We start from the raw sequence: 27925 nt of genomic DNA, 5'->3' as shown, positions 1-27925 counted from the left end.
TGCTGCATTTGTTATACGTGAAAGTTAAGAAAATTAAAATAAATTACTGAAGTATTTGTGCATTGGAAACTTTGGTTTCCAGTGGACTGTCTTTGTATCTGACCTTAAGTTTCTTCTAGTTTCAGAGGAGTGTCGAATACACTCCAGCAAAAGAAGCTACCCATTAAACCTGTTAAAGTGACTGAAATTAGAACAGTTTGTGAGGAATCCTGTTATAGCTGGGGTAATGAGATAAGTGAAGCTATGTATTCAAAATACTCACTGTGCTTAAATGATGACTGAAGTGTAGCCCTTTTTTCACTAGCTCACTTTTTTAATTATTGAAGAAATATTTAATAACACCTCCCCAATTAGCTCTTTTTCTACATATAGTTTCCGTGAAAATCGGTGATGAGTATGTATTTGCATAGAGTGCTTTCTTCTAAGACATTAAAAGCAAACCTGAAATTAATGAGAAATGCAATTTAATTGCAAATTCAACTAGTAATCTGTACGTTCTTGTTGTAGCTCTCTTACTGGATCTTTTAACATAATCTTAAAATGCCTGATCACAGTAGGACTGAATATATACTAAATATGTCCTAATATACACTATTTCAAAACCAGTGGTTGATTTTTTGATGTTTTGTCACAGTGGGTAATGCTGCTTGTTTTGATTAAGAATGAGGACTCATAATAATAATAATTAAAAAAAACCCCCTTCATTAAAAGTGAAGCTTACATGAAGTACAGGGATTTTACTTAACAGAAGGGTAATGGATTTCCTGCATTGGTTTTTGCTTGAAGGACTCCTGGAAGAACAGTATATTGAGTACGTTGATTTGATATTCATTGGCTTTTTATTTGGCAGGAAAAATTTGACAAAGTAAAGTAACTTTCTGCTGTTTTACCAGCACTAAAAGTGTTTCAAATTACGAGGGTATATTTACACCAAGGAAGGAAGTTCTTGTAAATATGTTATTTTGAGAGGGGAAGGTAACAAGAACTAAAGATGTTGAACTATTTATTTTAACTATTTTTATTTGCTAATTCAGTTGAGAACTCCCTACAGTGATTCCAGACATTTTGTCTACACAGTATTTAATTTTTCCTAATGTTCCTCATGGCCTGTTTTATGTTGTAGTTTGTTTTTCCGCTGTAAAATGAAGTCTTGTATAAAATCATCCTATAGAGAAGGAGTTTCTCTAGGGTGTAAGAATTTGAACTGTTGTAAGAAACTTTTTTTATTTCCTCAAAAATTGTCTGACACTAGGAGCCTTTTGGATCTACCTTATGCAGACTGGAAAGTAGCTTGTATATGACCTTGTTGAAATAGATGTGGGAAAATGTGATCTGAATTTTTAACATGGGATTTATTAGTCATTGAAACACATGAGGGACTTGTTGAAGTCTTCTAAGGAAGATAGAGAGAGGTGTTCTAGTTTGGCTAGATGTTTTTTTCCTTATTCTTCGGTCTGTTACCTAAGTTAGACTAGATGGTATAATTTAAGAGATTGATAAAGATGAAAAAGCTTCAACTTCTAAATCCACTAGGATATACTTTTCTAATTCTAGTCACTACAAAATACTTGGAAAAAAGAGCTTTTGTCATATCTACTGATATATTTGATTTTTTTTTGCATTCAAGATTCACGTAACTTTTTAATACTTGCCCTAAATTTTCAATGTAGAATTATGTACTTCAAACAAGAAGCATAACTTAAGGAAAAAAAAAAAAATCTGTGTTGTACTTTAAAGCAGAGTATGCTTTACTGTGCAGTTGCTAGTTTATGTAAAGCAGGCTATTAAAGCGTGAAAATCAGAATATGGTAAAGCAGAAGAAAAAAGGAAGGATGTGGAATAAGACTGTACTCTACTGTTAGGACAGGCTAATACGAATTTTTCCACCAAAACTAGCCCGTGCTATTACTACTTTATTATTAACATACAAAAGATTGCAGTTGTTTAAACTGGTTTAAAGAGGCAGGCTGTAAAAGGAAGAACATATTCCTAACGGAGGTTTTAGTCATGTGTGGTGGGAGGCTGTCTGCCTCAGGAAGTGTCTGTTGCACCATGTGTACATGATTCGTTTTAATGATGAAGAGGCACAAGCAGCAAGACAGACTTATCGTATGTTCACTATTTACATAGGTTCTTCCTGTTTCCAAAGAACCTCTGTGTGTAGATCCTACATCAAGTAATTTCCTCAAGGAATCTCTCTGTAGAAATGTAGTAAGCTGATGTTTTTGAAATATTAATATCTTACTGTGTATCTAATGTCACACAAAGCTAATGGCATGAATTTACAGCTTTGCGTGGGATCTTTGGATAGATCACTTAGTATCGTGATATTTTGTTTGAGGCTTTTTTATGAATGCAGTTGCATAGTTACTTAACAAAAAACCCCAGCCCAACAGACCCCACATATAACCACCAAAAAAACAACCAACCAACCAAAAAAAACCCTCAAAACAACACACCACCACTCTTGCCCCCCCTAACCACTGTGTTTTTCAGAGAATGGCTTTTAACAGTGTGGTCAAAGAAGTTGGGGTGATATGTTGAAATGTCTAACTTAAAACATTGTCTGGAGGCAAGAATCAAAAATTATCTAGATTTGCTGGCCTAAAACAGGAGTATGATTGTCTTCTATATAGCAATTAGAGCAGAGAAAGCAGCTAGTATGATCTGATTAGGAATAGCAACAGTATTATAGCACTTTGACTATAGTAAGTGTGACAGGGGCAGAATATTTGATAGCACCGGCCTTCCTTTGAAGTGACCAGTTCAGAATGGGTGGGTTTTGCGAAGCTATTGTTTGAGGGCCTCAGGTCGTATTTGCATCCAAGATGCAAATAATCCAAGAGAGGTGGAAGAAACACAATGTCTTGAGGGAGTGTGCTGTGTTTTTTGAGAGAAGATGAAGAGGTGGAGTCTAAAAAATGAAGAAAAAGTCAGAGGAGGAATCCAAAAGGAAATAAAAATGAAAATGACACACAGAGGTTGTGTAAACAACTTGGTTAAAAATAAATAAATTATAGAACTGGGGTGAGTTCAGAAATGTCTGCTTCAGTATGCCATCCGTTCAGTGCTAATTTGTGATTAAATGTTTTTAGAATAAAGGAGAACCAGTTTGTGCTCTTAGTACTTATTTTTATGTAATTAATTTGCTAGTTGTATTCCTCGTTTATGCTTCCTTTTAGCAATTGAAATGGTACATGCATCAATACATCACAACTTATTTTACAAGCTTGATAATCATATATGCTTTAGTATTACTGTTTTAGGAGAATCTAGAGAAATAAAATTTAGCATGTAACTTTTCAACGTGAAATTATTTTCTCATTTACTGCTGAAATAAAGCGACCTATTCAATTTGTGGGTATGGTTGCATAGAAACCTGTTCCAATTACAATTTCCATTACAGGAAATACTGAAGAACTAGATGCGAAGGTAGTGTGACGCTCCCATCTTAAGTGTGTATATTTTAGATATTAGGAGCATAAAGTGTGAGGTGAAAAAAGCACTTTAAGAATTTAACTGTAAACTTGGGGTGACTAAGCAAATAGCCCTTCTGTATTCTTGAACAAAAGGAAGTTTATGCATAGAATTTCTCTTCCTTTTGATTGTTACATCTTGGAGAGAGTAAAGATTTAGCAGATTTTGGAGAGGGGGAAATACGGCTACGTATGGAACAGATGTTAAAAAATAATGGATGACATAGTTCAAAAGCTTGATCTCCCTTTGTTTAGCGCACCTTGGGACCTTGTTAAATATCAGGAGCCTACCCCAGTTGTTACAGTTTCAGTTGGGAGAGGTTCTATAGACTGAGCTCTTGTTTCATTTTGTTGTCTGCAAGTATACACTCAGCAAGATGTTAAATGTCCTTTAAAGTTCCCTTAGTATTCTCATTTTGTCCTTACCATTTATGTAATAAATGTCCTTAAACTGGTGTTCATATTTGTGTAAACTAGTTTATACTTCAGTGTCAGCTGGTTAGGTGAAATTCTGGATGGTAGAGAGCTACCTGCTGCAGGGGTTCAGAAACTGAAAACACTCTTGACTGTTTTGCATGATGCTGGGATGGCTCCTGAATGCGTTTTATATCTCGCTGTGCAAGAACATTCTGTTAGGGACATTGATCTTTCAAACGAGTATTTTGAGCTTCCTAACCTGTGTAGCAAACCTTTTCCCCCGAAGCTATTGGGTTACTTTGATTCCCGTAGTTTTATCATAGATCTGTTAATTGAGGTATTTTTTTTTGCATTGAATTTTATCATTCAACTGTTAATGTATTTGTCCCTAGGCAGAGTGTCTTTTAGCCTCCTGAAGTTTTGTAAGCAGCTCTGAGCATGTCTACACAGTCTGTTTTTTCCAAGCAGGATAGGCAGGAGCCAGGTCTTTTCAGAAAACTTTATAGTATGTGGCTGTGCCTCTGCAAAGTCCTGTAGAGAGGCAGCATGTGTTATCATGGGTATGGTTGCATAGAAACCTGTTCCAATGTGATTTGGATCAGACCTACCTCATGCCTTGCCGCCTTGGAGGTACTTAAGCTAATATGTAGCTGTCTGCACCTGATTTTGTAGCGCTGCAGGCATTTAGTCCTGCTGCAGTGAAATGCCCCCTTGCAAATTCTAACTTGGGTTTGAAGAGATTTCAAAGTTTACTTTGCAGTGGAATAGCTACAATTTCGGTTTGATCTGCAATAATCTTTCTTCAATAGAATTTGTAGATTATTTAAGATATACTGGGTAATACTTCCACTGCTGTGTCCTATGTTTTTCTAGTACTGTTTTTATTGTGCTTAAATTTTTATTATTTTCTTGCTTTACTGTGTAACATCTTTAGAAGCCATTTCTATAGGGTAGGCAGTTGTGAACTGTCACATCTGAATTATAGTATGTTCCCTTTTAAAAGCACACTTGCCATCATAACTTAGGAAGTGTGACACTGCAATAGCTGCAACAAGTCTGGTAGCAGTAGACAGGAGGGAGCGCACTAAAAGGCTGCCTAACAGCAACCAGCTGTATCTGGATGTAGGATTACAGGAAACCTGAAGTTGTAGCTTTTGCAGGTTTTCTTTTGAAGCAATAAAACTGAGGGAAATAACACTGTTTAAAGAATAGTTGCTCAAGGAAGCCAGTAATACTTATCCAGGAGATGTTACTAATTGCTCTTAAACTTGTAGGTTAGAGGATCTATTTTAAGTTGGTGAAACGGAAAATGGTAAACTTCAGCCTTCACCCACCCAGAACAAAATATAAACATAGCATATGAGTACTTCCTTCTGCAGTTAGTGTTTGCAGAAGTAAGCAATTGTTCATTTGCTTTTCAAGGAGCAAACATTTCTTGCAACTTCCATATTTTAACTTTTTGTATTGTTGCAGGTGGCTTTAGTTTGTAGGTGCACTCTCCATGTCAATGTGGTGTTGGGTTTTGTTGTGTCTTTTTTCCTCTTTTGGAAGGGTTGAAATTTTTTTTGGTGATTTTTGCTTCAGGTTGTTTTTTGGTTATGAGTTGACTGGATTTTGGTGAATGTTACGGTACTAAGGGCTTTCTGAATAGGAAAGAAGGTTGTGGTGTACTTGACCTTGTAACCCTTTTCCAGGGCTCCACAAGACCTCTCCAGTCCAGGGAGGCGAAAGTTTCCTCTCCACCTATTACACTGCTGAACCTTGGGCTTTGGCATATGAATCTTTGTAGAGGCACAGTTGTTATGGTACTTCTGGGATCAAAGCTCCAGTTTTGAGTCTAGGTGTGGTGTTTTTTTACTGTACTTGTTTTTGAAGTAACTGCTTTGACAAATGATCTTTTTTGTTTCACACAGAGTTTTTAAGTAACTTATCTGTTGCTTTCTTGGTTTCAACTTTGTAGTCTTAAAATGCCTTCTCCCTCTTGAGTAATTATGTTGGCTAAGATAATCCTTAGATGGTTTTTGTTAGAACTTATTCTTTTAACCTCCCTATTTAGAGTTATTTTTCTAACCTTTTCTTTGTATACTTAATGACCAGGGCAACAGAAGAGAGATTAGCTACTGTGACAAGGAACAGAAAAATCCTCTCTTTTTACCAGAGTTGTTCTGTTTTTATAGCTTTCTTCAATTTAGGACACAATTCCTTTTCTTAAAGGAGAACTTCCATATTAGGCCAGTTCTGAAAAAAAGATATTTTAAACAAAAGAAAGATGTTTGATGGCATATATATCTTCGTTAGTAAATGCATTCATTCTTTGAAACACGATGGTGTCTTTGTAGCTGTGCACACTCTAACTTTACAGTTGTGACGATCCAGTGTTAGAGAACGTTGTTGAGGAAGTCATCATGGTTATTCTCACAGGATCTGGGAGCAATATGGGTAAGACTGAACAGAACAGGGGCTCTTTCCTCAAAGAAATTCTCATAAATGCATAGTCTCCCACCTGAGGAGTAACTGCGTACTGATTTCTAAATGTGAACTATTTACAAGTTTGCGTGTTGATAGTCCCTTTTAAAAAAGGGACGTTGTCAAATACTCTGAACAGTCTCTCAGTACAAACCAGCTCTTTTCCACTGTCACCCTCTTCTCCTGGAAAATCTTGCGCTTCGAACTTGGATTTGTTTTCTGTATTTGTGATGAAATTTGAGATCAGGCTTTTTATTTTTCCCTCTCTACCTGTTAGCGTAGCTGGTTGTGTTCCAGCAGTGTGCCGAGAATGTGAATTCATACGTTAACTCTTGCTCCCTCTGCGGGCTCTGTAGCAGAACGACATGAAGTGCTGCAAGTTTTCCTTAAGTTGTTTGCATTGCTTGTCTGGGTGCTAGGGTCTGTGTCTGTCCCATTTTTAAAATCAGAACACTTTCTTTCAGTACCTTAGAGTGCTTTTAGGTGAGATATCACACCTTGAAGCTTTTATGTATCAGCTGGCATCTTCCTTCTCTTTATTCCCAACCCTGATTTTTAACAGCAATTCAGATTTTCCTTGACAGCACATGTAACTGTTCAAATGTTCTTGTCCTAAAATGTAACACAACCTTAGCTGACAACTACCAGTAAAGATGAAAGCAAGTTTATTTCTTACAAACAAAACTGATCTGAGGTATGAGTTTTAGCTGAGGAGATGCAAAATCTGCTGAAACCCTTACATACAGCATATGTTCCATTGTTTTTCTTCTGAAACTTGATAGGCCTATGATGTTTGTTTTTAAAACAAATGTCCAGCACCTCACATTTGAAGTCTTCAAGGGCAGTGCATCACCAGTCACTAGAAAGCTGAAGAGTAAGTTTTAACATGTACCTTAATCCCATTTGAAGGGAGATAGTCTTTACAGGGAGGGACCTAGAATATATTTTTCTGTCTTTAGTATGTTGTTCACAAATTCCCAAAAGATACGTTGGGGACGGTAGTTGATAGTAGGTTCTTGCAGTCTGAGGGGAAAAGGTAAGGTGGGCAAACATCAATTCTTTGCTACTGCTCCAGCTGAGAGACCATACTTTAATCTGCAAAGGCTTAGAGACATTAGTGAACAAGAAGAAATTTTGTTTTCTTATTGTTTAGTTCCTTTTCTTCAGTTTACCCTTTAATAAATGTGGAGTGGGAATGAATAAGATAATCCGCCTTTGCACATTGCATGTTAGCTGTGGAAATTGCCAGGGTTTTGGTAGTTGTGCCAATTTGGAAAGTACTCAAGAGTTCACATTTGGACTTTGGAATACGCAGCAGAGGTTATGCAGCAGATATTTTTATGTTTGCATATAGTTACAGCAATCAGTCCTTTTCTGTGTTTATTGTACCTTTTTAAGTTGCTGGCCCATGGTGTTTCAGAACTTGTATAATGTCTCTGCCCCAACAGGCTGCTATTTTCAGTTGTTCTTACTTATTTTTAAATTTCTCCTGTATTTCTCATGTATATACATATATAATACATATATGTATATACATATATATATACATATATAATACATATATGTATTTATTCCTTTCTCATATACATAGGGAAGAGGAGTTAAAAATTCTTGTGCAATTTGTTTGGGATAAGCGGAACTATTAGGAATCAGAAGGCTTTAGAAAGCTAATGTCGGACAATCAAAAAAGTTTTGAAGTGGTAGATTAATGAAAGAGGGTTTGCATCTAATCTGTATTTGGAACCAAAAGACACATATGGTTTTATGGTTGGATTAGGGAAGGCAACTAGTACTTTTTCCCAAGTCTAGCAGTTAAAGGAAGAGACTTGAACCCCTTCCCATATTTTTAGATTCCCTTACTTCTGAGTGAGAATGAAGTTTTTAATAAGAGCAAATTGATAAGTGTTAGCTTTTTCTTGCATAGTTCTGCTATCATATACTGTCTCTTTTTATTAAGTTACTGTTATGTTTTGACTACTTTACAGTCTCTCCTGCAGTTTCTTGAATGACGTGATCTCTAGATTTGTTAGAAATGCAGCCTTTGTGGGAAGCTCTGCAGATAAATTATTACCAGGACTAAATTTTAAGAAGTGAGGTCTTCTGCAGTGCTTTGCTAGCTTGGCCTTCTTCCTCAGCTCTGCTTGAAGTGGTGATGACATATGACCAGCCACATAAAAAGCTGGGTTTTGAGTTAGCTGTCACGACTGTCTGTTTTTGTTTGAGCAGCTTTATCCTTCAGAAACGGAAGCAAGCAAGCAATCTACTGTTGAAGATGAGTTAGCTCTTATGTTAGTGTTCTGGTACTTATACTAACACACCTACAGAGACTGCTTATGCTGTGCTTTTAGAGACTGATATCTCTGGAAGATTTCCACTGTTAATGGGCAGTGGTTTGCTAACCAGTGTTCCAACTTTTCTAGGCCTGTGTGAAATAAAAATAAAACGGGTTTTGCAGTTCCGTGCTTTTTTTTTATGTACGTATTTGGAGAACCCATTTGTAATGACTTGTGAAATACTGATATAACACTGCTATATATGACATAATAGCAGGATCTTCCTTTTTATAATGTTTACTAAAAGCCAAGGCATAGTATTTTGACATATGCTTTCTGTTAATTACTGAGAATGTGACAGCTTTATGTAATGCTTCTGTGCTTGGAGTGTAACCACTGAGGAATGATTAACAAGAAGAAAATGGCCCTCAGATGACTTCTGTTTTTTAATTTGGTGAAATAGAAGTAAACTTTTTGTTGTCTAATCGAAAGACTTTGGTGATAGTTAGTCAACACCTTTCTCTTACCCCTCAAGGAGTTGCATTTAACTGGTATATCAAGATACAGGTATTACTCATACATAAAGGACTGGCACATCTTATATGGTCTTATCTTTGAGTAGGTGAAGTTGGTTAAATGTCTTCAGAATAGAGAAGTACGCAGTATGACTTGTGTGGCGCGTTCTTGTAATCACTGTAAATTTAAGGCATACTAATAAACTTGTTAAAACCTAGAATGCTAGCAACTTCAACTTTACTTTTCTAGGATTCAGTCATTGTGAAAATCAAATCCTGTCAGAGTGTTTAACTTGCTTTCTCAGTCTTTTATGTACTCAACTTATGAATTATGTGCTGCTTGCATGGGAAAGAGATAGTAAAGATTCTTCTCTGCCTGATTTCCTTATAGCTTCTATTTAGAAATTATTTTGGAATTTAAAATTGTTTTCCCTCTTCTTCAGTTTCTAAGGGAAGACATGCAATACAAGGATGCCTCTAATAAACATAGTCACCTGCACAGAGAAGACAAACATATCACCATTGAGGATCTGTGGAAACGCTGGAAAACATCTGAAGGTGCGTAAAGAATAGCTAAAAGTTAGGGTGGTTATTGAAATCGACATAATTGAACAATTTTCTACCAAGTAGTCTAGAGTAGTAAATGGATAAACTCTTACAACATCTTCATCAATCTTTTTTGACAGTGCTATTTGTAGGCATATGCAAACTTGACTGAAAACTCATTCAGTCCAGCTAGTGATAATTTCCTCTTGAGAGGTCTGGAACATTAGAGTTGTTAGGAGAAAAATACTTAACTTATATATTACTTTCACACCATTCAGAACTTGTTGTGTTAGTGGTGAGCATATAGAGATCTGAAAGTTGGTATTACTCAAACAGCTAAAAGTTGGAACAAAAGAGGGATGAAACTAGGAACATGCTGTTGTTTCATTCTGCTCATGTAGGAAGTCATTTAAACACAGTCTGAGGTAATACATTGGTTAAGTGTTTGCTGTGTAGTAAATACCAATGTTTCAACCAGCGATTTTTAGCCTCGTCTTTTCAAATATCCTGTGAATACTTATTCATTAAAGATCTTGTTCACTGAAAGTATTGCAACTAAATTATCAGAGAAAACGATTTCCCTTTAAGTTTGACTAACTTGTGAGTAACTTTTCAAAAATTTAGGCTGTAGTGATATCAGAAATATCTAATTTGTCTGTTGTGTATATCTTTGTTCCAGATTTCTTGAATGTAGTGAGCAGTGTGAGTAAGACTGAAAACATTTTGAGAGGAATGTCTGGTCTTATTGTGTCTGATTATAATGGCTTTACTGTGCATCCTGTTGAGGAAACTGAAGTTGCACCACAGGGAGGCCCTTAGAATGAGACTCCCAAGCAATGTTAACAGTGGTCTTGTGACTGTTAGAAAGCATGAAGCCCTTCAAATAATAAAATATTTTATTTAATGTTAGGTAACATGGAAAACACTGTTTTTTCACTTCTGCATGTTTTAGGAATTTTTATTTGTTTGTTTCTTACATGCTGCTAGCTTATAGTGCCAGTTTAATGCAACTTCACAGCATTAAACAAGAGGGTGGAAGATAGTGTAAGTGATGGTATCATTAATTTGAAACTTTGTTAATTAGTATGAGGCATTTGTGTGAGATTTACAAGCTCTAAATAGTGCCCTGACATGCTTATTACTGCTTATGCAGAAACATCTTCTGGATCTATTGCTACTTAGTTTCTGCTGAGAGAATTGCACATTCCTTCCCATAAAGCTTGCTTTATGTGGATGTTTGTCTTGTATACAAGACATATATAAATATTTGTCAAATAGCTTAAAGTTGCTTTCTGTGTAAGATACTGGTGATGTGAGACAGATAAGACTTGAGGGAAGAAAGTGAAAGCACAGTCTATGGTGTAGCAAGTGCGTTATTGCTGTTTGGTGTCTCCTTTTATGAGTAAGAAAAACGGGTTATTTTGAAGTGATTGCTTGAGAAGGATCTTACACAGTAAATGGACCCTGAGGACTGGCTCCATTCAAAGCTTTAAAAATTGCCTAATAAAATTAAAGAAGCATCTTTAGACTGTTGCTTTTTAATATTTCTGGCACTGGGCAGGCTTTTGGTATCCTCACCTGGTGCAGGATCCTTAAGGCATAGTTGGTACAGGTGCAAATTAAAGGAATTCAAGGCTGCTGTAGGTTTTATCCTCATGGAAGGAATTGTATCATAGCTTAAATCAGCATCTAGCTTATTGTTACTTTGTTGCCACACAGTTTCAATAGGTCCTTTAGTCCAAAACAAGACTGTCACTTAATTTACTTTAGTTGACGTTGCTTATGCTTTTTGTGACCATTTGTATTTTTTAATCTCATAATGTAACTCTACAGAGAGCTCCGTTTAGAGGAATGGCTAGGAACTAGCACAGCTGTTTAAAGCACAGAAAACACTGCTTTCTGGAAGTTCTCTGACTTCTATTATTATGTGTGTCCGTTCTTTGAATGTAAATGCCATTATATGCTTGTTGCATGGTATTTGCTTTGACTGTCTCCTTTTCTTTCTAACTAAGCAGTATTTGTACATATACAGAACCTCTCAGCTATTTAGTGTGGCCAGCAGGAGTAGGGAAGTGATCGTCCCCCTGTACTCGGCGCTGGTGAGGCCGCATCTCGATATTGTATACAGTTTTGGGCCCCTTACTACAAAAAGGATATTAAATTGCTGGAGCGTGTCCAGAGGGGGGCAGCAAAGCTGGTTGAAGGGTCTGGAGCACAAGTCTTATGAGGAATGGCTTGAGAGTACTGGAGTGGTTTAGTCTGGAGAATAGGAGGCTGAGGGGAGACCTTATTGCTCTCTGCAACTACCTGAAAGGACGTTGTAGTGAGGTGGGTGTCAGTCTCTTCTCCCAAGTAACCAGCAATAGGATGAGAGGAAATGTCCTCAAGTTGCGCCAGGGGAGGTTTAGATTGGACATTAGGAAAAATTTCTTTACTGAAAGAGTGGTCAGTCATTGGAACAGGCTGCCCAGGGAGGTGGTGGAGTCACCATCTCTGGAGGTGTTCAAAAAATGTGTTGATGTGGCACTTGTAGACATGGTTTAGTGGGCACGGTGGTATTAGGTCAACAGTTGGACTTGATGGTCTTAGAGGTCTTTTCCAACCTTAATGATACTATGATTATAAAGTATCCAGCTTAGTAGTTATTCTTGGGTTAAAATCAAAGATTAGTCTTCAGTATTTTTTCTAGAAAGGCCTTGAAGAGGTGGTAGTTGTGAGTACAGCAAAGGGAACAGATAAACATTTGTTTTGATGTCTGAATATCAGCCTTTGTACAATTATCTTTGAAAGTTCTGTGTCTCAAGAGTGCCTTCTCTCTTTTTTTTTTGCCTCTCTTAATGGGCTAAGATCATATGAATTTGCTGTCCGAAGAGAGATGTGTAGGTATTTATTCTCAATAGTAAAGGAGTCTGTAAAATCAGCACAGGGGCCTTCAGCTGGGTAGTTCTCTGACCTGTCTTGGTGAATAGGTGGGGTACTGCATTCATGGTGATGTAGCATTGTTCCTTGGGGCTTAATTTTGTAGGAAACTAAAACAGTAGTGGTCAAACCTGGAGTTCATGAACGATTTACTATTGTCAGACTAATCTGAGTCCTACCAAAAACTAGTATTTACAAACAGCTTTTTTTTTTTTAAAAAAAGGCAGTTTTTCTTTACCATTATGGCATGTTTGACCTTTAATGTATAATATGTCATGAAGACTGCCCTGTAGTACAGAAAAGCTTCTCCCCTGCCTTGTGTGTGGTTTTTTTTTTCCATTAACTCTTTTTCCTTCTCTATGGAAAGTGGCCTAAAGTCTGATACCTTATTTATTAGGGGGGGGAAGGACAAGCAAAGGCTTCCATTTGTATCTGTGATCACCTGTTATATTCTGAGGTAATGTTGCCCAGGTGTTCTGCCAGCAACTGGGCCTAAACTGCATACAGCAAAGATGTTATGGTTGACTTGCACTTTCTTAATTGTTTGCTGTCTCAGGTTTTAAAAATCCAGAGATTGGAAATGCATGCAATCAGGGCTTGGCTAAGGATGAGTTAGCTATTGCTGTGTGCTGTTCCAGGCAGGACCAGCACAGTACTCCAGACTAGCTCTTCTGCGTGAGAGGAAACAGGAGTTGTAATGTTTAACTGTTGAAAAGCTAGTCAGGGTCACTGCTCTGTTTTGCTCTTTCCTGCTATTTAAAAACCTACTGGTGGTGGCCTGTTTCATGCTGATTTTGCAGCTGAAGGTCCTGCTAAAACAAAACTAACTTTTGAATCCTTGTGTGTGCTTGATACAGAACGATCTTGTGGTTTTTCTGTATGGCCTGGTCAGCCTGTTCTCAACTTAAAGCCTAATACATGGCTGTCGTTCACTCCTTGCCATGAAATACTCTTACCAAATTTCTGAAAGGGGTGCGAAGCCCATAGGAGTACTGAGGCTGACACTATAATGTTGTTTTACTTCATGCCTCCCTGAAGCACTGTGCTACGTGATAAATTTGACAGGAAAAAATAACATATAGCCTGATCTTCTAAACAGCCATCACTGTGGCTTAGCAAGGAGCAACTTTCATACAGGGCCAGTTTAAAGCTACTTTTGCTGCCTTCACCTTCAGGGATGTTACAGCTGGGGGGAGCGGGGGAGGAGTGTTTAAAAAAAAAAAAAAAATTCCCCAGACCTGAAATAGAACAGCTGATGCAAGTCTAGAGAGCTGGGGTGTAAACACTGTGGCTTCTCCACCTGACTGCCCAAGGCAATTTGCTGACATCCCCTCTCTCAAGATAGCTGTTTGTGAAAATAGGTGTGAGAGGAAAGGATGTTATGATTATAGTACTATATGCATTTAAATTATGGTAACTTTCAGTTGCTACTTCACTGGCTAAAGCGCTATATTCTTTTTGGGTGATTAAATAAGGAAAAGTTACAACCTCAGCTAATTAGTAGGAGCTGGCACATTTTTATTGGCAATGCTGATGGAGATTAATTTCAGCTGGCCTGTGTGTCTTTCCGTGTGCCTGGCATGTATCACTTGTGTTCAGTAGGCTGTAATTGCTTCTACTGAAGAAAGGCCAGTTTGCTTCTCAATGCTGTGTGGTGTTGTAGAATAAACATATATGTTGGACATAAGCTCTTATTGGAGACAAGTCAAGCAATACTTTCCAACACATAGCATATAGAAGATATTGACAAAAAGAAACACTCTGAACATTTGCACTGGTATAAATCAATCTCCCAGGGCTCCACTGTGCTGCTGTAGGAAAGGGAGAACAGGATAGTTCAGGGTCCAGTTCCACATGGAAAATTTGGGGCTTTGTGGGCATTGACACTAGAATTCTGCTAATGCAGCGTTAGTTTAAAAAATAAACTGAATTTCTTGTGAAATATGTGCATGGGCAAAGATTTAGATGGTGAAATCCCAGAGTAAGAGTTGACTGTATGTATTGATTATGCTTAGCTTAAATGGAGAGTGGCCATTTAAAAGGACACAATATATACCAAAAGGTAATTGATACTAACTTTTATGTAAACAGGTAACAGTGCAAGAAGAAAGTACAAGTTCTGATTCTAGTTTGGGATAGACTTCAGTTGCTTCTATTTTCAGTTTCTGTACTAATGGAGGTATCTGATAGAGTGACAGATGATGAAGAGCAAAGTGAGGTTTTTTTCCTAAATATAACTGGTTGGTTTGGAGAAATTTCCTTGATATTCTGTGAAGGAAAAACAACACCAATCTAAGCAGTGGAACAGATGTGATTAGCTCTACTGTAAGCAGCTTCAATATGTGCCTCATTTCTTACGTGAGATGTTTAAAATTACTACTGAATTATAAAAAAAGTACAAATTTATGTAAATTTTGACCAAATGACTACAATATAATATCAGCAGTAGAAGTGAAACTTCTCAATATTATTTTTTTCTTTTTTTTTTTTTTGGTCTCCTCCCAAATTTATAAACTCAGTGAATTGTTTGGCTTCTTTTCATGTTCTGTACTGTCAGTGATAGTTTATAGTGTGTAGTCGCTATTTTAGGTGAATTTTTTTTTCTGTGTCGCATAAAAACAATGCTTTTGCTTTGGGTCAGTTTATGAACATATTTCTGGAATGCAGTTAAGGTGATATTTTTCTGGATGATCTTTACCACCCTTTTGAGATGCTGAGAATGACTTATAAATCTGATCACTTACTATTCACAAAACAGTTAAGAATCTTTGCAATGTGAAAATGATCTGTTTACAAGTAAAGCCCAGACATTTTGCATAAAAGCTTAGAGTAATGCAAAACTGAGTCTGTTGCAAGGTCAATATCTGGAAAACAGTTTGTGGCTCAAAAGCAGAGGAAGAAATGGGACAGCATGCTGGGAAGGAGATGTCGCCATTCATACAGATAGAATACAAGTGGTTTGTACTGCTAGTTTATTTTTTAAAGCTCTAAGTGGGTCTGTGAAATGTGTTCTGTCTCCTGTTATCTGGAATGGTGAAATTCTGCAATGTTTGAAGTTATTTTTCAGCTATGCTAGTGTAGACAACAGACCTAGAAATCCTACCTTCAGATTCAGTGCAAACTGAAATATGAATTCAAACTCATAAAAATTTCCATTGCCTGCAGCTTACCTGTCAAGCTTTCAGCAGCTCTTTCTAAAAGATCATTGTCAAAATTCACCACTGAGAATGTGTCCTTGTGAATAAGATTTCTAAAGAAATCTCTGCCCAGCACTGTCACATGCAAGTAGTTTTAGCTAGTGATTTTTTTTTTTAATAATACTTTGTTCATGCAGAGTTATATCTGCCCAGAAGGAGGCTGTCACTTTATTTCTTTCATGTACAGACTTCATAGATTATTATTTTTTTTTTGGTAAAAACTTTTGGTAGTATTTTCTTATTTTCTTAGAGCACGTGTAGCTATGAAGGATTGTGTAGACGGTTGCTGTTATAAGGAAAATGGTTAATTATTCTCTACATACTTAAATAATTTTTCTTGGTGAGAATGTTATTGAAGTAATACAATCGTTTTGGGCTTATTTGAAAGAAAATACTGAAAGATAGAATAAATCTAACACAAAAACCATTAAATCTCTCAATCTCCTCTCTTCCTCTCTTCTGTGCTCCCGTTTTGTGGTTAGTAGGCATGAGCCTCTGAAGATTCTTGTGAAAACAAGTTCTTAAGCTGTCATCCTGGGAAGGGTCTTGGTTCATTGCCTTAAATGGCTACAGCACCTGCTGGCATGTGTTGAGTTCTGCAAGGGCAGCAAGGACAAAAGGATTGAGGCTGAGATAGTTTAAGTAGATAAGTCACAATATGCTGTCGAGACTTAAACTAAAGCAAACCACTGAATTGTTCTGTGGAATTTTTAATAAAGAAATGTTTCTATTGGTTACATGGTTATTTGTTTATAGTTTGCCTAAGCTGCTTCTGAGAAGCATATAATGAAAAAGGCAAAATGCCAGAAACACCTTGATGAATGTTAATGCTAATTTTTCTGCAATTATATTTGGCTAAACCCTCTTGCTCACTGTAACCTGCTTTTCTACTGCTTATCTTCTGTGTCTTGCTATTGATTTTTACAAAAATTAAAGGTCATTAAACTGACTTTTCTCTTCCAGTTCATAACTGGACTCAAGAGGACACTCTTCAGTGGCTGTCAGAATTTGTTGAACTGCCCCAATATGAAAAGAATTTTAGAGACAGCAATGTCAATGGAACAACACTTCCCAGGTAAACGTTTCTTCTGGATTAGTTTCAAGTAATTCTCTGTAGGTTGCTGCTTTAGTCTGTATGTGGGAGTAACTATGTGAATGTAAAGTCTTAACAAGATAATGGTCAAATGCAAGAAAAAAAAGCACTCTTGCAGTTTTGAGGAGCTGGCTGCATTTTTTTTCTGCCAGAATGTTTCAAACTCTAAATGCTTCTTGCCACTCCTTTCATCTCACTTTTGTTTCTTGCTGTTGAAGCTTTTATCAATGATCGCATAGTTCTATATGTTAGTGAACTTTCTTTTGAGCAACTTCCAATCTATTGTATGGGTATACATCACAGACTATCTGCAGAACCCCTTTTCTTGATCATACCTACTAAATTTGAGTATTGCGGGTATTTCCGAGAGTTGGTGTCACAAGTCTGCAAATATGCCGTTGCCTTTAACTGTGTGAAATGGGTTTATTTCATGATTATCCAGAAAGAAAAGAATAGGGAAATGATTTATGGTCTTCTTTTGCCACATGCTGATAGGCTTTTTTTATAGCACTACTTTCATTGTGTTCTGTCTTGCACTCTGACTGCATAACTGTGGGAAATGCTGTTGACTGCTATAGATACAGTCTTTCCATAGGCTGGTTTTGATGTAGCTTGTGGAATAGGTAACATTTTGTCTTATCATTAACAGGATAGCAGTAAATGAACATGCTTTCATGATCTCTCACTTGAAAATAATTGACCGGAGCCATAGACAGAAGCTTCAGCTTAAAGCCTTGGATGTTGTTTTATTTGGACCTCTTACACGTTAGTAACTCTTTGGAGTTTTCTTATCTCTTTTATTTGTAAGAATTCAACAGAGAATATTTTCAGTGACAGTTGATACTATAGGTAGGACAGCTTATCTGTTTTGTGAATGTACTGATGGATTGCTTGGCATGTGTTGTGGAACTGGGCAACGAATTAAAAAGGGTTATCAAGATGCTGGGAACAGGACAAATGTTCACTTCAGTGTGTAAGATTACATAGAAATTTTAGTATAACCCCGCTTGACAGATGGATATGGGCTTTTGTGTCACAAGAACTGTCCTCTAAATGTTTTTGACTGTTTAAATTACACTTCTAGGTAATGTTACATTCACTTCACAACTAGCTTGGACAGTGTAAGCTGGGATGCTGAAATGAGAGGGGATGACCTTCCCCAAGGAAAAAAAAAGGAGATGGTGGTGTGAATCCAGTATCGGTGTCTTTTGTGTGGGCTTGAGTTTAAGTGTTCCACATCTGACCCATTTTAGCATATGCAGACACTTCATTTCCACATCATTAGTGATCTGCATGCTTGCTTGTATACAGTTACAGATCTGTTGTGGTACTGTGCATGCTGGGTATTCCTGAACCAGGAGGCCCTTCCAGAGCTTGGTGGTCAGTTTGGAGAGCAGTGAATGGCTTTGCAAAAGAGATGAGAGCTGGCCTGACTGGTCTGATTTAGCCTGACTGGTCTGAGCTGGAGATTTTTAGGGGAAAAAAAGGACTTTGTGTTTGTGTTATACCTTCAATGCTAGTGGAAACTGTTCTAAAAAGTTTGTTTTACAAAAGTGCAAGTGACTAAAAGTTGTACTAACAAAGAAGTGTATGTGAATCTTGGATATGATACTTAGACAGTCCAGGTTTTGATTTTAAAGTGTTGCTATTAGCTACTTACCCTTTTAAAATCTACGTTATTTTGTACAAGTGCATTTTAAACTCAGCACAGGGTATTATAGAGGGTGCAGACTGGGGAGAACTTACTCAAACATAACTGAAGTTCCTACTGGCCTGATAAAGTGTAGCTGGGGAAACTCTCAACTCATTTAAATAAAGATGCAGACTATGTACTGTAAAAGGTAAGCTTTCCTCAATCTAATGTGTGTTTTAGTATAGATTAAGTAGATTGCATTAGAGCATAGTTGCTTATGTGGCATGGAAAATGCTCTGGAATCCATTTGAAAGGTTGAAAGGTAGTTGTTGGAGATGGCTTGAAATAAATGAGCTGGAATTCTGTTTAGCATCAGGTTCTGTCACCTCTTAGGCTGGGGTGGGCAGGGGCAGAGGGAGAAGTCCATAGTCTGTTGTCTGTGTCAGTTAACGATTGTGTTATTCTCTGCACAGGTCCCCCTCACAACTGGATGAAGGATTTTGTATTAACAATTTCTATAGTTATTGGTTTTGGAGGCTGCTGGTTTGCATATACACAGAACAGAACCTCAAGAGAACATATCACAAAAATGATGAAGGATTTAGAAAGTCTCCAAACAGCAGAGCAAAGTCTTCTTGACTTGCAGGAAAGGTATAAAACCTAAAAAAGTTAATGTTTAGTTGTCCTTTTATTTTGAGGTTAAATCCAAAATACAGATCCTTTAGAGTCATAAATTATTTGCATTAAGCTGCCTTTGGATTTTGTTAATCTTTATGTAGCTAGGAAATTGTGGTTTCAGGGTAGAAATTGCTCCTGGATATTTTAGCAGGCAGTACAAACTTGGGGATAAAGGTAGAGAATAGAGGTTCAGTCTTTTTTACCTGCAGATTTAGAAGCATGTACTGTTGTTTTAATATAATTTACTTGAGAATACTTACGTATATGGAAATGAGTACATTTCTCCTGTTGGTAAGCTCTTAAGATTGAAACAGACCTGGACTGATTACTTTCTATTGCTTATTTAGCAGTGTGAGAGTTGATAGTCTTCTCTGGTGCATCTGTAACTCAATTGTCTATAAAGACTTGTATTTTGATCTTATTACACCTTTAATGAAGATTCATCTAAAAGTTTGCGTATTTTGTTTGATGCGGACATCACACTGTGTGATGTAATTGCTGCTGATTCATGAAGCTTGCACAGTCTTTATTATCACAGAATGGTTGAGGTTGGAAGGGACTTCTGGAGGTCATCTTGTCCAGCCCCGCCTGCTCAAGCAGGATCATCTAGGACAGGTTGCCCAGGACCATGTCCAGGCGGCTTCTGAATATGTCCAAGGATGGAGACTACCACCTCTCTGGGCAACCTGTGCCAGTGCTCAGTCACCCTCATTGTGAAAAAGTGTCTCCTGATGTTCAGACGGAACCTCTTGTGTTTTGGTTTGTGCCCATTGCCTCTTGCCCTGTTGTTAGACACATTTTCTTCTCCTGAGGACTGCAACTTTTAACAAATATGCTGTGTATTTTCTCATGTTTTTTGTTCAATTGTGAAGGCTTGAGAAGGCACAAGAAGAGAATAGAAATGTTGCTGTGGAAAAGCAAAATCTGGAGCGCAAAATGATGGATGAGATTAATGATGCAAAACGGGAAGCTCATCGCCTAAGGGAGTTGAGAGAGGGAGCTGAATGTGAGCTCAGCAGGCTCAAATATGCAGAGGAAGAGCTAGTACAGGTATCTGGAAACTGTTTATAATTTTAGTGCTGACTTTAAATTGGTCCTGGTTTTATTAGATCCTTAGGAGTGTTTAAAGCAGCATTTCTTTAATGCTAGGTTTGAATGGAAAAAGAGTGCTTAATGATTGTCAATCATGCCATTATCTGGTAAAATAATCCTGAAACTATAAAAAGACATACACTTTGTATATTAGCTTATCATGATGTTGTTGGATTCATGGAACAAAAGGTATACAAAAGCTTTTTTTTTCTATATTGTCATCAGATGAGACACACTTTGTCTCGCTCTTCTGAGTAGCAATAGGTTGCATTTGTTGTACTAAATAAAAATTCTGTCTTACAAAAATATTTAAGCTCCAAGTTAGGAACTAACTTTTCATAGGAAAAAAATATCTGAGTATAATATAGTGTATGGAAATTCCTATGCTATATTTCAGAAATGCCAGATTCTGACAGCACTGACAACCACCAAAGCTCTGTAAAGCCTTAGTATGTTGCTGTGGGGTATAAAGGTGCTTATATTTCACTTTTTTCTGCTGTCAGTTCTAATGATGCTCTTGGTGACACTTCTGTTTCTTCTTGATTGCTAGGTTCGCATGGCTTTAAAAAAGGCTGAGAAGGAGTTTGAGCTGAGAAGTAATTGGTCTGTTCCTGAAGCTTTGCAGAAGTGGCTTCAGTTAACACATGAAGTTGAAGTACAATATTACAATATTAAAAGACAGCATGCAGAAATGCAGTTAGCCATCGCCAAAGATGAGGTACTAACTCTTACTTTTCAGCTACTTAAAGACTTTTTTGATCTGTTGCTAGGTATGTGAAATAGTAAATACAAGTTATTTAGATAAGCATTTGGATGTGGGTTTTTTTCCTCCTGAGTTGTTGTGTGCTACCTGTCAATATTGCTAATGTTTCGTCATCTGTGTTAAGTAAGTAACTCCTAGTTTTATGTGTTTCGTCTTACCTTGCTTTTTAGGCAGAAAAGATAAAAAAGAAGAGAAGTACTGTTTTTGGAACATTACATGTTGCACACAGCTCCTCCTTGGATGAAGTGGACCATAAAATACTTGAAGCAAAGTAAGAATATTAAAAGGATGCATATTCTTTTGTGATTATTTATTCCTGGAACAATGGAATTTTTTGAGAGTTCTGGAATTTTGTTCTTGCACTTCTAAGTAAAATGGTTTAAAATATATTATTGTCTTAGTGTTTTTGCACTTTTAAGTAAAACCATTTGAAAGATATTAAAGTGTGAATATTCGGACAGCCCTAATGGATCTTCTGATATGCTGGAATGACTTGTGTTGCTTTGCTTTATCATTAAGAACAGTGTATGTAATTTTAATGTGTGCTTTTCTTCAGGAAAGCACTCTCTGAATTGACGACATGTTTGCGAGAGCGTCTTTATCGATGGCAACAGATTGAGAAGATCTGTGGTTTTCAAATAGCACACAATTCTGGGCTACCAAGCTTGACCTCCTCTCTCTACTCTGATCACAGCTGGGTAGTTATGCCTCGAGTTTCCATTCCTCCTTACCCAATTGCAGGGGGAGTTGATGACTTAGATGAAGATACTCCTCCAATAGTTTCACAGTTTCATGGTAAGTGGTGAGCTCAATAAAAAGAAAGGGGATAAAGCTGTGGAGGCGTGGGATTTTAAAGGCAGGTGGGAGAAGAGTGCTGAAATCAAACAGGATTAGATCAAAGTCAAAAGGACCAAAGTTCTATCTAGCATTTCAGATGCATCTTTTGAGACTTGCATAAACTGAAAACTGCATTTTGCAATAAAGATAACATGAAGTAAAAGCCTTTATTCCATTTCAGTGGGGGGCAAATCTGGCTAAGGTTTTGAAAGTCTGCCTAGCATGCTTGGATTGCTACTTAGACAAAGATTTAAAATGAGTAATGTTGAATTTCTGTTAGCATATTTATTCTTTCAGATGGAAGGGGTGGAGTTAGTCTAGGGTCTCTTGAGCTACTAGGAAGATCACACCCTTTGAGAGGCCGCATGCTACGTAGTTTATCAAACAATTAGTGCTTGGAACAAAATCCTGTTGTTGTCCAAGGGAGGCTTTCAGGCAGAAGGTTTGTGTTTGGATACAGAGAGTTATTTGAGTATGTGGCAGAGGCCAAGTGCTGGAGGGAGGGAGATCCAGTTTTGGTTAAACTATGATCAAAAGATAAACACACTGGAGATTCAGACCACCCTCATATCTTGAATCATTGCGTCTATACGAGAGCCTGTTTCATGGAAGCTGTGATTAACTGGACTCTAGAGGCAAATCAAAAAATGAGCTCCCATGTAGCTGTTCAAACAAGCAATATTAAGCTGAGGAATGAGTAGGAAGAAAACTTTGTCATATGTGTATATTTTTCTTCCAGGACTGGTATTCTCAGAAGAAATTAGAACTATATTTTAAAATAGCATTAGGAGAATGGTTGCCACTTTGCTGGCTTCGTTCAGTGTGCCTTGGGCACACGCTTTTTTTCCTGAACGTACTAACCTTTTTTCTACAGGCCACATTGAAAAGTTCATTAATCCCCTTGCAGCGCTCCTTACTGCAAGTTCTGATCACTTTTAAAAAATATTGTGTCTCTAGTTGTCTTCACTGGACAGCTTTCATTTAAATCTTAGCAACAAATTTCTCGGATGGCACAGTACAATACGAATGCCTAGAGTTAAACTGCCAAGTCTGTATGGAGAAACGTGTGGTCTGATTTCAAAATGAAGAGCTCCATTTCTTACCACGACTTTGTCTAAAATGACAAAACACTTAGATACATATACAAGACTTCAGACTTGTGATTTCTTTTTTAGTCACTCTTCTCGTTCAGGTCTTGCATAGAAGTGAAGCCAGAGAGCAAAGTGCAGTTGGTTCTGAGGAGCTACGATTAGAGAAGGGTTGTACAGTTTGTAAGAACATGCTTAGTTGAAACTTTACTGTATGCTTTTGCAATTATGGTTTATTTTTTTTGTTAAAGTATAGTTCATTTGGGAGTATTTACCTAATGAATGTTGTCTCAGTGATGAAAGTTATCTGAATCTTAGTAAGATTACAAAAACTTTAAATGTGCTTTTCTGAATTTTGAGAAGGCATGAAAGCCTGATTTTGTTGAGGTGATCACATGAGGGAAGTAGTTTCTCTTTAATTTACTAACTTTTTAAAATTTCTCCTTGGTAAAAAAAACCAAAACAAAACAAAAAAAAAAAACCCCAAAAAACCCAAAACAACAACAACAACAAAAAACCACACAAAAAAACCCAAACAAAAAAACTAAACTGGAAACACTTGGGAGTGGGGAAAGAGAGGGAAAATATGCTAAATGATCTGTTGTTGAAACCAGTTCAGGAGTCACATTATTGTAGGTTAGTTTGGTAACTGCTAAATTATTCCCATCCTTTAGGCAAAAAAGACAAATGTATACGAGGGAGGACAGAACAAAATGGCATGTCTGACTCCTGAGGCTTCAGGCAGTGTGCAGACAGGTCAGTTATGAGCAGGACTGTTTCAGTCTCTGGACCTAAACTGAACTATCTGGGCTGATACTTGGCCCAGCATCCTTTGATCTTGCAAGTCTGACAAAATTTGAATTCTGTCAGACAGGCTTTTTTTGTGCTGCAGCAATTGGGATGATAGGCTAAGATGGCGTGAAGTAATATTAGATCTGTTTAGTCAATCTTGAACTGAAGAATAAAAGGGGATAAAGAAATAGATGTACGAAAGTGGAACACAGTCATTACAGGAAGGTGATAGTGAAACTTCTACTTCTCCATTGACTGATTAGGATTCTTTGATTTCGTGAGTTTCATTTGTATAGAGAATTCTAGATGGTAAATTGTCATAGCTGAATCCTTAATAATACCGTGTATATACACTTCTCTCAAAATTCACTGATGGTGCAATCTTATTTTAAATCTTTTTTACACCAGCGAGTAGAATGGCATCTGATTTACCTGGACACATAGTAGCAATTTCCTAAAGGGATTTTTATTCTCTTATCTCAGTTCACGTTTGCTTTGTTAGGAATCCTTTTGTAATGACACAAGCTTATTTTTGAGCTGCCGCACCTGCTTTTCAGGTTAGTAGGGAGTTCATCAAAAGTAAAATCAAAAGTTTGAGTTACATGACAACTGTCACGCTGGGACTTGTAAACCTTTCTTTTCTACTCAACCTGGCAGGAAGAAAAGTCTAAGTGTTGGCAAAGGTGCAGGTTCTTGCTGTTTTGTGGAAGTTGTGATTTCCTGCACTAAAAGCAGAATGACAACTCAACCATTTCTGAGATTCCAGAAGGGAAACCGTAATTTATCTGATGCTAAACTGGCATCTCAAAAAATAAAATGCATTTTGTCAGGCTAAGTATCCTTGTCTACAAAAATAGTTGAATTTTTGTGTTGTGTTTGGTAAAGATTTTGAACATCAGTAAGAGTACGGTCTCTCTTACCTAAGTAGTGATGCATTCTGTGAGGCAGTTTGAGGAGGAGTATGAGAAATCCTCAGGCTCATAACAGCTAGCTGAAAACACGTCTGTAGATTTATTTCCATAGAAGTATTGCTGCCTAATCATCTTTTAAAGGAGGAATTGAATTAGGAACACTTCAGTTTGTTAGATACTTTCTTGGTCAAGTCTTGAGTTGCTGTCTCTACCCATTCTTAGTGTTTTTGTTTCCAGAAATTCAGAGTTGGCCTGGCAAAATAAAGTGTTATCAAATAGGAAATTTTTGAACCTAAAATGAGGTTGAACTATATATTTTCTGTATGTTATCTAAATGAAATTGGTTCTTCCTTGTCTCACATAACTTTCACCGTATGCAGTGTATTTCAGTTGGATGTTTGGTTAGGTATACCTACATTGCAAAACTTTCACAAATTCTTGTAAGCTCCCAATCACCACACAAGTAAAATACAGGATATTGCGTAACATACTAATTTCAGCACTGCTATTTTTAGTTTATAAAAGGGGTTGGGAGTTTCAGTAGAATCTTCCTTTTTGTTTTCCAGAGAGCATAGTGAGCCAGAGCTTTGATGCACATGGTTAGAGTAACATTTGGCAGGCACAAAACTGCTGCAGTTGAATCTTGGTTAGCTGCTTCATCTAACTGTAGAACGTATAAGGTGATGCCAGTCTTTCTTCCACCTAAACAGTCAAGCAATGTCAAATTTCTTTAAGAATCACCATGGCTGCAGCAGATACCTGCTGTTTAGTCTTCAGACTAGATATTGTTAACATCAATGTCACTTGGAGGGTTTTGGTTTGCTTTTTCTTTGCCTCAGGGTCCATTGTAAAACCTCCCAGCACGCTGGCAAGAAGCAGTAGCTTGTGTCGATCAAGACGCAATGTTGTGCCATCATCTCCACAGTCTCAGCATGCTTTGCACTCCCCTGACCCTGACATCCTTTCTGTGTCGAGCTGCCCAGCTCTTTATCGAACTGAAGAGGAGGAGGAAGCCATTTACTTCTCTGCTGATAAACAATGGTACGGAGATTAGCAAAGAGCACTTGAAACTCTGATAGGATTATTTGAGACTAGCAGTTTAGAATTAGAGGTTGAATCAAGCCAAAGTTAAAGTAATCTGTAGGATAATGTAAATTAATATAGTCCACGTGGAACAGAGAGAGTTCTTGTTCGATATATGTGTGTAAGTAGCTAGCATGTCATATACAATTAAGTAATGTTACAATCCAGGGTGCACTGAACTAACCCTGATTCTCCATTACAATATGTTACTGGCTTTTACATCTGAAACTAGGATCAAAAGCAATATCAGCTACTGGGCGAAGAGAAGATGGATGGTAACACAATTCTTACAGCATGTTGAGCGTGTACCTACTCTTGTTACATGGCCTCATAGGAAAAGGTTAAATTCCTTTTGGAAGGAGCAAATGAGCTTGTTGAAAGGTAGGGACACTTGTCCTGAAGAAACTTTTTGTGTATGATAGGCTTAAATCTCCTTCTTTCATTTCATAACTCTTCTGACTTCACGTGCCAGAAAGCTAGTTTTTGTTCTTTGAAGTGAGATATGAATGACTGATTCTGGGCAGATGCTGCTGCCCACAAAAACAAGATCTTGCAAATTAATTATCTTAAGTTCAGATAATGAAATGACGTAATGGAAGTTGTAACTTAAAATGTTTTTTGTTAATTAACAACTAAGGAAAAGTGTGGGTGGTGCTTTTAGATTAACATTATTGATTCTAAATTAATTTCCTTTCTAACTACATGAAAGCAATAATAGCTTCATTATGTCTTCTCTTCTCTTTGCTCCAACTCAGGGAAGTACAGGAAACAGGTTCGGAATGTGACTCCTTAAATTCATCCACTGGAAGGAAGCAGTCTCCTCCAGCAAGTCTTGAGATGTACCAGACGCTTTCTCCTCAGAAAGTGTCCCCGGAAGAATTCTCACTGGAGGAATCATCTACAGGAGACTCCTCTTCTCTAACTGCAGATCTTTCTAGGGGCTCTCCTGACTGTGTAGGCATGGCAGAAACTAAGAGCATGATCTTTAGTCCTGCAAGCAAAGTTTATAATGGAATCCTGGAGAAGTCTTGCAGCATGAACCAACTTTCAACTGGGATCCCAGTCGCAAAGCCTCGGCACACCTCGTGTTCTTCAGCCAGCAGTGATAGTAAACCCAGCCATGAAGCTGCTTCTGTCCCTAGGATAAGTAGCATCCCACAGGACCTGTACCAAAATGGTGAAAAAAACAAAAAGCCATCAAAAATAAAAAGCTTCTTTAAGAAGAAGTGTAAGTGAGGTGGGCAGAAGAAATCTGTAGTAATGTTATAAGAACTCTATTTTTTAAATCTTTAGGAATGTAATTCCATTTGAGCATTCCAGACTGGATGCCCTAATGGAATGCTCTGTAGGTCAACTATATTTAACTGACTGTACTGTCAAAGGCCGTGCCAGCTGTCAGTGAGAAATCATTAAAAAGTTCAGACAGTTTACATTAATTTCTGCTTATTTATTTCTTTTTTTTTTAGTTTGTCTTTTTTTAGAGTTTGTTTGTTTGTTTGTTTTGTTGGGGGGGGGTGTGTGGGTGGTTTTTTTTTTTTAGTTTATTCATAAAGCATTTTTAAGCCACTTTGGACTTCTGAGCTTTAATGGACTAGTAAGCCTTCCTGGGCTTGCCAAAGTTTCTTGTTTACCGGAGCATCTTCCTATCTTTCCATAGAACTAGGACATTTATCTACTGGACTTTAAGAAAAATAAAAGAAGTAGAACTAATTGAATTGCACTACTGTTTTACAGACTGGAAAAGTCTCTCTGCAAGTGAAACTGAAAGACTTGTATTTGACTGAGAAGATGAATCTTTTCACTTTTAGATCTTTTGGGGTTTTTAAGTAGAACTTAGGATTTCTAATTGACTTGATTTCTGGAAATGGAAATGCCATGCTTTTATTATGGGAAGCTTTGTTAGATGCATTTATTATTAGAATGGTTTGAGTCCTGCTGTAAAGATCATGTTTTTCCCAGGACTTTCACTGTGATTTTACTTCACTGCAGGCTGTATGACAAAAAAAAAAAAAGTAATTTAACAAGAGAAGAGGCTCTTGATTCCTTATGCAAGTGATGGATATGAAACTTGACCGAGGACTGAAAATATTCACCCTCTTAAAATGAGGAGGGAGGATAGTAGCTTTTGTTTACAGACAATGGACAT

The 27925-nt window shown here is 37.3% G+C and overlaps 1 protein-coding gene across 1 annotated transcript in view; it reads left to right on the top strand.

Moving 5' to 3' along the window:
- Positions 1 to 27015, top strand: part of STIM2 (stromal interaction molecule 2) — a 69188-nt gene extending 42173 nt beyond the window's left edge. The window contains exons 3-12 of the mRNA XM_086463814.1: positions 9591 to 9705; positions 16773 to 16884; positions 17552 to 17667; positions 19009 to 19186; positions 20086 to 20263; positions 20856 to 21023; positions 21239 to 21339; positions 21625 to 21863; positions 25536 to 25737; positions 26535 to 27015. Of these exons, the coding sequence (XP_086319940.1) occupies positions 9591 to 9705; positions 16773 to 16884; positions 17552 to 17667; positions 19009 to 19186; positions 20086 to 20263; positions 20856 to 21023; positions 21239 to 21339; positions 21625 to 21863; positions 25536 to 25737; positions 26535 to 27015 (1890 nt within the window). The remainder of the gene's footprint in view (positions 1 to 9590; positions 9706 to 16772; positions 16885 to 17551; positions 17668 to 19008; positions 19187 to 20085; positions 20264 to 20855; positions 21024 to 21238; positions 21340 to 21624; positions 21864 to 25535; positions 25738 to 26534) is intronic.
- Positions 27016 to 27925: the final 910 nt, after the last annotated feature.

This window comes from Leptosomus discolor, chromosome 4, assembly GCF_034619465.1.
Source record: "Leptosomus discolor isolate bLepDis1 chromosome 4, bLepDis1.hap2, whole genome shotgun sequence".
Taxonomy (NCBI): domain Eukaryota; kingdom Metazoa; phylum Chordata; class Aves; order Leptosomiformes; family Leptosomidae; genus Leptosomus; species Leptosomus discolor.
Note: the sequence above shows the minus strand (reverse complement) of the source record. Positions and strands in the feature narration are given on the sequence as shown.